Source organism: Brachyistius frenatus, unplaced genomic scaffold (genome assembly GCF_029030835.1).
Source record: "Brachyistius frenatus isolate BFR_SWC_R1_liver_20210118 unplaced genomic scaffold, ASM2903083v1 Contig_8, whole genome shotgun sequence".
Taxonomy (NCBI): domain Eukaryota; kingdom Metazoa; phylum Chordata; class Actinopteri; family Embiotocidae; genus Brachyistius; species Brachyistius frenatus.
This window is the reverse complement of record NW_027210607.1, coordinates 4,510,001-4,523,696: the sequence shown is the minus strand read 5'-3', so window position 1 is coordinate 4,523,696 and position 13,696 is coordinate 4,510,001. Positions and strand designations below refer to the sequence as shown.

Below are 13,696 nucleotides of genomic sequence, written 5' to 3'. Positions count from 1 at the left end.
AAAATATTCCTACCTGCTCCTCTAAAGCTGATTAATTAACTCTTTACCCCCACAGTTATGGTGGGCATCCAATAAGTCACTTCACCTGGACAAAGAATAACACACAATGCCCTGTAAAACCACAACTTTTGTGGGTTTTTTATACTTTAGGTTTAAGTTAATGAGCGAGCTTCAGAGGTGCTGGTAGTGCAAGAGGATTTCGTTTTACCCCTGCTTCCAGTCTTTAGGCTAAGGTTAGCTAACCCCCTATTGGCTCCAGCTTCAAACTGAGCGGACAGAGGGGTATCAATCCCCGAATTTACATCAAAATATATCTTTAAATAGTGTTGCAGGTAACCTTTGTAATTGTGTAATATGCACAAGTTGTAGAGCAGCGATATAACCTTTATGACTTTTAGGCAGTGATTGGGTCATTCATTACTTACATCACTGCTGATGACAATGATGAGACGAGGCTGAGCTGAAAAGAGTCAAAGAAGGATGTTTATTGTCAGCCACAATGGTGACATCTGTGGATTATTATTCGAGACAAATAATACCAATAAATGTCTGTTTGTCTGTTTTTGTAACATTGTTGGTACTAAAAACTCTGCACCCACAGATCAAGTATTTGAAATGCAATCAAATGAGTAAATCAGGCAACAGTTTGGACAACAGCAGAGGGGATCATCAGGTTTTTCCCCTGATATTACATCATATAACAACAAGGCTTATAACAGTTTCTCTCGTGTTGAAGTACGTTATGTTCTACAGCTCGATACATGTCTGTTTCTCTCAGCATGAAAATTGTTCTGCCGTTGTGCAGCATATTGTGCAGTACTGTGGTGAAGACTGCTTCCATATAAAGAAGGCCGGGTCTGACTGATGTTTATATAAGACTTTATACCTATGCTAATTGAAATTATGCACGTTGGTTCCCAGTTGTTGTTTTTTTAAAAAGTGCCCAACAATCTGATAATGTAATTGAAAAGCTTTGTTTGGGTTAATATTCATAGCTCATCTGATCAGAGCTTATGTACAATGTTAGTCAATGCATTGCTCAGTGCCCGCTCCTGCATCCCTGTGGACACTTATGCTTAACATACCACCACACACACAGCAGCGACTCTTTAATATTTATGGTCTGCAGCATTACTTATCATTATAAATATTTATTGTGATTTACTCTTTTGTCTGGGTCCTTTTCTCGCTCACTCTCTCTTTCTGTCTCTTTCTCACCCTGGGGACTTTAGACACCAAGCAGCTGCTCGTATCAGTGAATCACAGAGTTTTTCTCCTTGGGTTTCAGAAGATCTCCTTTCTTCCATTTCTTATTTATTGTATGCCCTCAGTTCTTGTTGGGGTTTTTTTTTTCTCCTCTTTCTCTGTTTTACAATTAGATTGCTAATGGTTTTCAGGTGCTGCTTTGATTCACTCTATTGTTCCTCGTCTGTCTCTGCTTGGATGACACTCACTCTAGCTCTTTCTACCCATCAGCTTCCACCATACAAAATATGTAATATGAATATAAAAGCACAATGCAGTTTTATTTCTCGGGTTAGGGTCTTCTACCCGTCCCATGCTGTGTATTTTGCAGGCTCTGCGCAGATGCTCTATGTTTGAGGGCTCGGTCACAATGATAAATGCCTCCAGCAGAAGGTTATAAATTACAATGTGGAGGATGTTTCGCCACCGCCACTGTTTAGACAGGCATTTATAGGGTAATCGTCATAACAGTAATTATAATTCATTATTGTAATAAAAAGGGGTGAGGACCAGCTCTGTCCTGCTGGTGGTGGCTTGTACAGAGTTTGTGTTAACACCAGAGACCTCATCATGAGTGCTTTGACATTGTGAAATGGGGTGTGAATGGGTGTGTAAGAAAGAGAATGAACAGGCGGCAGCTGGGAGGACTGAAAAGTCTGAACTTTGCCTCACCGTCAGCTCTCTAATAAAATGAGAAGAGGTGTGGAGTGTGTTGGAGCTAAAAACTGGTGTCCATCGGTTTATTTGTTTGGTCATATGCAAATTCATCCATCCATTTCCTTCAGGCTTTACAGGTAAAAAAAAAAAAAAAGATGCACTGAATGGTCAAAATTACATATCAAACAACTAGGGCTCCCATTAATGTTAATTTTCCCTATCTATTAATCTGACTAATTTTCTGAGTTAATAGAAATATTATTTTGCCCATAAAATATCTCAAAGTAGTGACTTAATCACACTTTCTTATAACCCAAGATAAGATCTTCACATTTTTTTTTGTTCAGCCAATAGCTTTAAATCCAAATATATTCAGTTTACAAGGATATATAACACATAAAATCACAGCTGAGAACTTCGAATGAAGATCTTTTTTTTTTTGCATTTTATTCAGTGTTGAATGTCTGTTATTGTTATTCATTGACCTCAGCCCTGCTTCCTGCACACCTGACATGTCCAGCACATGCACACTTTCTTGCTTTGTCCTCTCCCTTGTATCCAGTGTGTCTCTGTAGTGTACTCTTTATCTTTCTCTACATCCTCCCAGTTCTCGTGCTAATCTCATTCCTTCATCATCGCGGCCAGAGGCAGAAAGAGAGGAAGAGAGGGGGAGGACCTGGGCCCGTCGGCAACGTGAAGCTGCCAGCCACTGAGAGCTCTGCATTAAGCCCTTTCACTGGCAGCTCAAACTCCGTCTACAGATTATGCCCACAATACATCAAGTCATCTCTCTTCCCCATTCTCTCTCCCCACTTTTCTATTCCATTGTTGTTGTTTTTTTCGAGCGGCTCGATCATGTGTGGTTGGAATAATGATAGAGTGGCTGCGTGTCCAAACACTAGAATTTATCTTGCAAGCTGCCGTGGTAAGCTGTGAAGACATCTCCACTTTGTTGGACTCATTGTGAAAAAAGTGTTCGACTTGTATCTCTCTGGCTCGTCCGCTCTGTCTCGCCGTTATCTGGGTGGTCAGGAGATAATAGAAACAGGCAGCTCAATCCCGTCGGCAGGCAGCAGTCACTCTGAGCACCCCCACCTGCTCGTTAATGCTTCGGAGAAATAAAGCAGTCGTAAATGTACACTCGCCATCGTCATTACACTAAAGTGTCCGCAGTAAAAACACAGACACAACTCCCATCAACCCAGAGCAGGTGCTCTAGGTCACAGCTGGAGGGACTGCAGAGAGAGTTGCGGTGGCTTCTCGTTTCATCCCAGTTGGTGAGAGAAGTTCCATTTCATCATTGCTGCAGAGGTCTGAGCTTCAGCTGTCCGTTCATGTGCTAGTTTGGGGACAAGAGTGTTGTGTGAGAAGCTGATCAATAATTGTACTCATGTCTGAAACTCTGCTGTTGGATCAGAGTTCAATTCAATTCAATATGCTTTACTGACATGAATGTCAGGTGGACGATATTGCCAAAGCTGCCAGGACAACACAATAATATCCAAGAAATAAAATAAAAATAAATACATACATACATACTGTATATATGTAAAATGAAATGAAACCATTGACAACAACAATGTATAAAAAATAATGGATACAAAGTTAATATGAAATTGTCTATCAAATTTGAAAAGAGTAAATAAGACGTCAGAGTGTGAGCTCTAAGGAGACGAACTACAGCTGCTGGTTGTCTCTCAGGCAGACAGGCACGGACTAATTCTTCTATGATGCTGACACTATTTAATCCAAGTAGATGTTGCATTTGAGTTTGGTCAGAGAGGGGATTTTATAGTTTGTTTTTAATTTTTGTAATGTGCTGCAGTATATAGCAAGAAATGTGTGGGCAGAGCTGACAGTCTTGTCTTTTTGAGGCAGCTGTGTCTGTCTCTACAGCTGGGCTGTGGTCACCGAGTCTGTACGTGGTCGACGTATTTCTCTGTTTCTGATCGTTCACAGTGCTCAGACTGACTGCTTCCTGTCTGTTTAGAGCCAAATAGCACTGTAGTCTGTTTTGAGTTTTTGTGGTAGATGACTGATAGTTGGATGTTATTTCTTTTCCCTTAGCTATAAGTTGGTTGGGGCAGATTACGTCCTGAAGCCGTGTGCTGTTAGAGGAGGTCAGCCTCAGGATCAGTCTTGCTCTGTAGTACTGATCAGAGATGAAAACAGGCTGTACAGCCCCATGGTAGTTTTCTGTACTTTTTCCTTGTAGTTATACTTTTAGATTTCTTCTGATGAAACAGGATCTTTTTAAATAATAGCATACACATAATTTATTGTATGACATATTTGACTTGCTCCCTGTCACTCATGTTGATACTCGTATTCAGTGATTTTTAAAGGATTCCTAAGGATATATTAACTTTTTTTTAAGAGTCTTAAAATGATTTAAATTTAATAATGAATCATAATATATTTTCCCTTTTGTATGCTGAACAACTTAAGTTTGCTGTAATTAGTCCTCCTAATGAAGATGTCTCTTTCTATCACAATTCCAATGGAAAAGATTAAATCCACAGTCCTTTAAAAAAAAATGCATTCAGAAGCTAATAATGTCTGCAGTTTGAGTTGGACAAATCAAGTTGATGTCCTCCAAAGGTTTTCATGCAGAATTCCCAACTTTCTCATCATTCCACCAGAACACAACAAGGAAATAGTGTTCTAGGTAACCACAACAAGAGTATTAAAGACAGTCCTAAAAGATTTCCCAAAATACCCAAAAGTATTTTTTAGCCAATTAGCTTTAGGTCAAATTTAGATTGACAATGAGGACTGTGGATTTTGTCCCCAATCTCCTACATTGGAATCACTTTAACAAGGACTCTCACTGCCGGCATGAACAACAGGGACATTTGCAAATACATTTGCAAACCAAAACTGTGTTAATTAAAATTCAGGCAAGTGAGTTATAGTTGTAGGACAGATTTGAAGTGTGAAAATAATTTACTCTGAGAATTCTGTTTTTCTTGTTTTTGCATATTTGTAGCTGATGATTAGCAAGCAGGTCTGGTCTGTAGAAAATAATTTCCCCGAGTAAATTGTGAGACGCATATCTCACTCTGAATTAGTTTTTTTTTTTTCCTGTTGCCACAAACTTTCACACTGCTAATCCTTTGGCACTTAAATTTACTAAGATTATGTGCTGCTTAAAAATGCAAACGTATACAACATGTAATGTGTATTATGATTCTGCTTCAAGAGTGAGAGACATAAGTAAAGCATAGCGGTAACACAAAGGGCTGCTTGTTTAAATATAACTGTTCTCTGTAGCCCACTTGTATAGTATTTGTCAAGATTGATCTGTGATCTTGTCATGGATACAGAAAAATGTGAAACAGTGCAACAGAGGAACTTTAAAGGAGCCCACACGAGAAGAGCTAACCAGAGCTGAGGAATCCCGAGCTGAGGAAGATAACCTGACAACCGTGTCTTTATCATTGTCTCCCCCGCAGTGAATGTCAGCAACAGGACATCTTCACTGTGGTGTCTCCGTGCGTGTGGGCCTGTGTTTGTTCTCGCCTCTTTGTGGTTGTGTTTAGGTGTGCAACACTAAGACAGAGGAGGTTGTCTGTGTTTGGACTGGGGGTCATCTCTGTTTTGACAGCATGCTTTGACAGCCAGTAATTGGTTTCCTTTTCCATGCCTCTCAAAGCTCCTGCAGAAAAAGCAATTTTAAGAGCCAATCAATTCAAATTCCAGCTCACTCAAGATAGAAAAGCCGCTGCAGCTTTAACCTCCTTTGCTGTCCGTGAGATAGCCGGCCTGATAATCTGCTCCTGTACCTACCTCCTCCCCAAACTCAGTTTACGGACACGGACACACAGACTACCCCTGTCTCTTTGTCACTCTTGAGGGAAAGCTCTCATTTCTGCTCTCTTGAAAGCAGTTGAGTGTAATAATAGGTGTTTATTGCTTCAGATGAAATTTTACCTCAAAGCTAAATGAAACTGGAAACAGCATGCATCTCTGTCCATGTGTATCCTTCAGATTCACGTGTTCAGACTCATATGCACTCACATACACACTATAGATTACTATATACACAGGTACACACACACACACACACATGCACATGCACACACGCACACAGAAAGAGCTGTGTTTGCCTGCTGGCTTCGCCTCTGATGGGAAGAAACACATCATTTAACCAAACTGGTCAACTGCGAACTAATTTCTCTTTTGTAGTTACTGCCTGAGGACCCAAGGGTTTGCCGAGTTTATATTGGCAATCAGCAGCACACCGACTCTTTGTGCAGAAACTTCTTAACAACTTAGTTTGGATTTGATCAGGACGCCGACCCTGATACCTCGGTGCTCTGCTCCTCAGCACAGGGGACATTTCTGCCTCTACATTTTAGACCCAGTGCTTATCTATACAGCCAATTGTATCATATGTGGGCATATCTGCAGTAATAGAACAGAACAGAATCACCCTACTGGTCGATGGTAATTGTTTGCAGTTATTTTGGAGTCTCCCTACAAAGTGCTGTTTTATGAATCCATTAGCATGAAAACTATTTATCCATGTGAACCATCACTGCACTTTAAATGTGTGTTGTAATTGTCAGGGAGGGTTTTAGGCACATTAGTTAGGCACATTGCCCAGCTGTATTTCCATGTCATTTCTTTCCTCATTAAATCTTACATACACTCTCTCTCCCTGTGCACCCTACCTCGGCAATTTCTCCATCAACTCCCACTCCCCCGACTAAAATAAAGTTTAAGCTACCATGGCTACAAGGGGCAAATGCATAATACCCTGGTGTCAAGGATTCGGGCCCATAGTGTTAAGTGACAGCAAATCCCTGCACAAAACCAATCTCGACCGTCCATCTGCTGCCGGTCTTCTGTGTCTAAAGTTAAAAGTCTTTGGCAAGTAGTTGGCAAAGTGACTGGGCCATACTGTCATGATGATTGTTTGGTGGGAGAAAGGGAGCGGGTCGGTGAATAATTGGAGGAGAGGGAGAGGGAGAGATGGCTATCGTCTCTCTCTTTATTTGTCTCCCTCTCCGTCTCTCTCCGTCCCCGTCTCCCGTTGTGGAGAGGGGGCTCGGCCGTATAGGCAGAAGCAGCATTAGCTCCCAGGCTGAGCCCTGACTCCTGTCACCGCCTCGATAGCTGTCACGCTAACACCCCTACCGCTATCATTGGAGCACTTATGGGCCTGTCACTCACCTGGGAGCCAAAGTGGGGGAGGGTGGGTTGGCATTGAGAGGCAAGGGTGTGCTAAGGGAGATATGTAGAGGAGAGTGGAGGCGGTGGCGAAGGAGGCGGAGCTCGGATGCAGAGAGGAAAGCGAGTTAAAGACGGGCGGAAAAAGGGGATAGATAAAGGCAGGGGAGGGAGGAGGTGTGTGGGAATGCAAAAACAGAGAGGGTGAGAGGCGGTTGAGTGAAATTAAATGATGAGGTCATTGAGACACAACACATGAAGACTCATAGGTTAATATAAGAACCTGGCTGGACTTCCAAACACCTCGTGTTTAGTGTTCCACTCTCTACTTGTTCAGCAGGATGGGCTTCAGCGCACTCGACAACAAAGCAAAGGGGCCATTTGGACATTAAAAAGAAAACATTGATTTGCCATCCAGGACAATGTGGTGGAAGATCTCTGAAATCATGAGCTCGAGTTAAACAGCGCGGTGTCATTTTTAGGGGGAAGTGAAAAACACATTGATAGCTGTTCCATCTGTGAGAGGCAGTATAGATGAGCACTCATACACGCGTACACACACATAAATGCCTTTGATTTAACAGGCACAGATATTCTCTAACACACACATATGTGAAAAAGAGTTTAACATTAACTAGCACACATTTTGCCCCATATGCTTGTGTATATACCTGTACATCAAACTGACATTCAACACGTATTCACTCACAAATTCTTAAGTCACAACCGCATCCACAAAAACATGTAGTCTACACATCTACGCACACACACATGCACACCCCCACATAATAAGGTCGGTATCGGGGCATCACTGAATCAGTGACCAGCATTGTGGCTGACAGAGCAGACTGCAGACACGCTCGAGTTTGGCCCTTCAACTGACTGCAGAGCCACTGAAGTGAAACTCTATTACGACACCCTCTGCAGCCGTGATCCATCAGCACCGACACCAGCACCCTGTGTATGCATCCCCTTGTGGTGTGTGTGTGTGTGTGTGTGTGTGTGTGTGTGTGTGTGTGTGTGTGTGTGTGTGTGTGTGTGTGTGTGTGTGTGTGTGTGTGTGTGTGTGTGTGTGTGTGTGTGTGTGTGTGTGTGTGTGTGTTTGCAAAGACAAATTGTGTTAATGTGACATTTCATAAAGTACAAGATTCCTGAAAGTGTTGGTCTTTATATAGTATTTCTTTGACTTCCCTTTTATCTGCAAAACATATGGCAGCAGTTGCTGCTGCTTTAAAAGGCAGTTGTGTGTCATGTGTGTGAGGAAAATGTATCACTTCTGCCATCAGACTTAATCCAATCAGCACCTCGCTGGAGTGATGCTTGGCTTTCATGTTTCCTCATAGACAGCTGTTGGTGACAAAACTCAGTCATGACAGATGGACTTATGCAGGTACACAGGTACAAAATTAATGCAAAAATAATGAACAGTTATATTATCGTGAAGATTTTTAATGAAGGAGACTATAATTGTGTGACTTGTTGTCACTCAAATGCAGTTAGTTTTTGCTTATCTTTAACCACGACACGACTTTGTACCTGGCAGACTGTATTTGTTGTAACTTTCAACACACTCTGGGCTTCCCTCCCTTTAGTTTTTGGCCTTCAGGCATTTGAAAAAAACTAAAACAACACACTATTTCATAATAGGCAGACACTTGATGTAAAACTTTAAATCAAGAGTGTTTTACATCAAAATAGTTTTGCCAATTTATCCTGAAGGAGCATTAGACTTATTCAAAACCTAAAGTAGATAGGAAAATGTTTTAAGTTGGAATGAGAAGCGAGACTGATACACCAAAAATGAACATGCTATAAGACTTTACAGGGAAATAAACATGATTTTTAAAAGTAAACCCTTTATTTTATTTCTGTCCAGGCTACGGACGGAGACATGGGCACTTTTGGGATTGTGCGTTACTACTTCAGTGACGAGCCAGACCAGTAAGATACAGCTACACACACAAACACACACATACACACTCACTCAAAACATTTCTCAAAAACAACACAAGCACATTCATTTTACATTCTTTAGCCCCTTGTTAACAATTGCACCGCACTGTTTTCTGGCACAAAGCTTCGCCAGAGACAGCTGAACTACAACAACGTCTGGCGCTTATCTCTGCGACTGCTCTCTTCAGGCCACAAATACACAAATATGCAACATCAAGAAAAACACACATCCACATAATCCATTCATTAATCAATTTGTGTGTATCCAAAAAACACAAGTGTCTTCCTGCTATTTGCATTCCTGTTATTTCTTTATTTCTCTGTTTATTTCTTTGTTACTCTTACTGATTTATTATTATTATAAATCAAAATATTTTTTTTTCTGTGTATTTTTCATTTGTTGCACTTATTATAACGTTTTCAATGCAGTGTGTTACTTTAAACATGAGAAAATACATCTAGAATGAGAGCATTTTCCTTAACATTTTTATGTCATTATTGTTACAACATACAAACATATTTTGTTAAAACAAGAAACTTCTTTCCATTATAAGAACAATATCCTACAATATATCCTACCTACTGTATGTTGACACAAAACTGAAGTCACCATGTGATGTTGCCATGTCCCGTTAACCAGGGCTTTGAAAATATACCTACACACACACACACACACACACACACCTTTTCAATTTGCTTTTTTGTTATCACTTTCATGTTGCTATTATGTAAAAACTAGCAGCAATTGTATTACAGTAATAATATTATGAGAAAATAATTGTCACTCAATTGTCATAATGACCTTCCTAAAATTCTTGGGAGATATCTGCATCTTTACACTTATTTTCTTCTTGCAGATTTTCATTGGACGACGAGACTGGCTGGGTCATCCTGCGGGCCAGTTTGGACTACGAGTTAATGCGTCGCTTCACGCTGACCGTGCTGGCGAGGGATGGCGGTGGGGAGGAGACTACAGGGAGGATGCGCGTCAACGTACTGGACATCAACGACAACACGCCACTCTTCCAGAAGGAGGCATACGTGGGTTCGCTGAGGGAGAACGAGCAGGCGGTCCAGCCAGTGGCACGAATCCGGGTGAGAAGCAGACCAAACAACTCACAAACATCCAAAAAAGGAAGGCTGTGGAGTTTTAAAGCACATAAATGTGGCCAAAAGTACACTCTTGTTACAAGTATCGTAAAACTGTCCTGTTTAGAGCTGCTGTAAAATACCCTATAAACATACACCTGTGACCATCAGAGCTTTTAAATAGTTCAATGAAAACGTCACACCAAAATCAACATCCATAATGGTAATAAAGTACTGCATAGCAACAGTTGTTTGGGTGCAGTATTTTTTTTTTTTTTTTTTAATTGACTTGAAATCGAATTTTAAGATTTACTTCTTTTTTTCTCTTTTTTTCTTTTTGGAAGTTGTACATGAATATATATCGTACATTCACATCAAAACTACCCCTGCAACAAAGAATCTCACTCAAATCCCAGTGGTCATCAGACTCACAAGCCTTCCCCTCTCTCTTCGTTTCCTCTGTGTTTCTGTAATCATGCAGTTATGTGTTTGTGTGCACTCTGTCTGAGAGGAGTAGGTCAGCCGGGTGTGTTGGCCATCACTCACTGCCACACAAAAGGCAGAGGTACACAGGCACAATGGTAACTAATGGCTCAGTGTTTGCTTTGATTGCACCCAGAAGAGAGAGACTATTTCATCCCTTGTGGTTCAGCCTTGCGTTCACTTTGTGAGAGTCGAGTTGATGGCAGGGGCTCAACGCTTGGCTCACTGTGTTTGATTAGTTTGAGCTAACCTTAAATGCTGCTGATATTAATACGCCACCCGAGAGGAAGGGGGGAAGCCAGACACACAATTGTGTGTATGTCAGCAGCTTGCCCTGGAACCTACTCTACACATGCACACACACACACACACACACACACACACACACACACACACACACACACACACACACACACACACACACACACACACACACACACACGCACACACACACACACTCCCCCAGGAAAACAGGGAGAGAAGACTGAAATAGACGGAAGAGGGTGTGTTGGGAGACAAAGCAAATAGAGGCCTTCTTCTGTTTGCTTCTTGCCTCGGAGGTTTGTGCCTCCTACCACACTCATTGTGCTTTCTAGAAACAGGAAGCTGTCAGGAACATATGCACAGACTCACATACACCCATGCTGTGCAGACATAAACACATTAATATTAGTGTTTTTTTATTATTATTATTTTCTCTGCACTTCTTATTCCTCTGCTTCTTTCGCCTCTCGCATGTTTGATTTGCTGCTTCCAACTCCTCTTACGATTGATTGGTAAACGTCTGCCTAATGTGAAACTATTTGTTGACATTTGATATAGAAGACAGTCTGGTAGAGAAAGCCGCAGCTTAGGAAGTTGTGGGGGAAGAAAGATATTGCTTACTCAACACTCTGGCATTAAATCAAAGAGCAGAGATTTGTGTGTTATGGAGAGATACAAGTGAGTGTTTTTGACAACCTGTCCAGCCTCTAATGATGCCAGTGAGGCCCAGTAGACTCTCCTCACAGCCAGAGGACTCATGTTTAAGTTCCTGCCAGCTCGAGAATAATGAGGGGGTGTCATCATTGTTGTTGATGTTTTTGGGGATTAGCCCTACAAAGTATGGTCTCATCTGTCCTCTGCCTGTTTGGCTTGTCTGGGCTCAGTTGGTGTTCATCCAGTATTGACGCCTGCACCGCTAATAGCCAGAATCAGCTTTAATCTGTCCAATAACATGCCACCGCTGAGTGACAGCTTCCTGGCTGCACACATATGCACAGACTCACACACACCCATGCTGTGCAGACATAAACACATTAATATTAGTACTGCTAATATAGCATCTGTCCTGGTTCACTGTCTGTCTTTTTGTCCCACTCCCTCAAAACTTCTTCTCTCTGTGGGCAATGTCACTGAGGCATATGTTAAAGGCACTCCCTTTCTCCTTCCTCCCACCTCTGTCTGCCCCTCCCATCTTCCCCACCCTACAGGCTACAGATGATGACTCTCCTCCGAACAGCTTCCTGACATACACCATCACTTCAGCCTCGGCCTTCCCTGATTACTTCAGTATCCTCATGGTGGAGGGCTATGCAGGTACATTCACCTTTAGGCAGGCAACATCTATAATGTGGTTGAGCATAGCAGTTAAAAAATGGTAGGGATGTTGAAGTTGAAGAATAGTTAGTATGTTTATATTTGTATCATTATATTTGCCATTTGACCCACACTTTTACTGAGCCACGGTGTTGCTGGAGGTTACAAATAAAACATGGTGAAAACTTTCCCCTCCTTCCACCAGTGATCAGTGTGACCAGGCCCCTGGACTACGAGAAGGTCCCCAATGGGATGATCTATCTGACAGTCATGGCCAAAGATGGGGGAAACCCAGCTCTCAACAGCACCGTCCCTGTCACAGTGGAGGTGATTGTAAGTACAACCCTGCAATGTACACACACAACAACAAACAGCCGCACCACCTTATGACTCCTCCCCTGTAATAAAACACAACCACAACAAAAGGTGCAAAAATCCTCTAAATGGGATGACTGTCAGCAACTGCAGACACAGGACAGTACTGCGCAAGTACATCGTTTTTATTGATATCAACATATGGATATTACAAAAATATAAACATGAGAAGTATGTGTTTATGTAAGCTGTGAGAGAACATTTTCTACCTGGTGGTGCTTTGTACATTCTCAAAAAAAAAGCAATATGACTTTTTAACGACTATCATGTCTCATATTGTACTGTGCATTTATTTGTGCATATAGCAATTTTTCAGAGGGCTTTCATTAACCATAAAAGTGATCAAGTTTATAAAGTACACTGTACCACTAATGGGAAGACAGCTTTTCCCAGGAAGGTGAAACCGTTCCAGTGTTGTCTGGCTTATACTGATGTAAATCTGTTAACAGATGTTATTGGATGGTTAATAGAATTGACCTGTGTCAGAGGGCTGGTTAAATGTTCTCAGAAACAAAAACTGAGGAGACAGATCTCAGCTTGTCCAGTGAAACTCCAGCTCTTGCACAGAGACCAGTGGGATTAGCATGACCTAATTCCAAAGACAGCAGAGCAAGTGTCAATTTTTCATTTATTATCATAGTTAAGACTGTGTTTAATTGCCCAGAGGATTGTAAATCACTCCCTGCTGACTGGTATTTTCCCTCCTGCATTGGGAACTGTTGTGGTAAAAACTTACTTAAAGAAAAATGTAGATTCTTTAGTATGCAACAATTTTAGGCCAAATTAAAACCTTTCTTATTGAAGTAAAAAAAAATGTATTTTAACAGCAAAATTAGCAAAATAGCAGTCAGACAGTATGGTAAATTAAAAACTGGCACAAAATGTCAGGCCCCGTGCAAAAAAAACAACAAAGACCAGCAGCAAAGCACTCATTTCAACAGTCTTAAACTCCCTTCATTGGTTGCCTGTCCTTTTTACAATATATTTTAAGATCCTTTTATAGGTTTTCAAATCACTCAATGTACTCAATGTAATGCATGCTCCCTGTAGATCACTTGCCTCCTTATACAATGACCTTTTAGTTTCCAGGGTGAGGATAATGAAATACAGGGAGGCAGCATTTAGTGTCCACACGTGGAAG

At 41.4% G+C, this 13,696-nt stretch overlaps 1 protein-coding gene across 1 annotated transcript in view; it reads left to right on the top strand.

The window, feature by feature from the left end:
* Nucleotides 1–13,696, top strand: part of cdh23 (cadherin-related 23) — a 175,983-nt gene that overhangs the window by 105,015 nt on the left and 57,272 nt on the right. Inside the window, exons 14-17 of the mRNA XM_069690023.1 lie at nucleotides 8,954–9,018; nucleotides 9,888–10,125; nucleotides 12,075–12,180; nucleotides 12,386–12,513. Of these exons, the coding sequence (XP_069546124.1) occupies nucleotides 8,954–9,018; nucleotides 9,888–10,125; nucleotides 12,075–12,180; nucleotides 12,386–12,513 (537 nt within the window). The remainder of the gene's footprint in view (nucleotides 1–8,953; nucleotides 9,019–9,887; nucleotides 10,126–12,074; nucleotides 12,181–12,385; nucleotides 12,514–13,696) is intronic.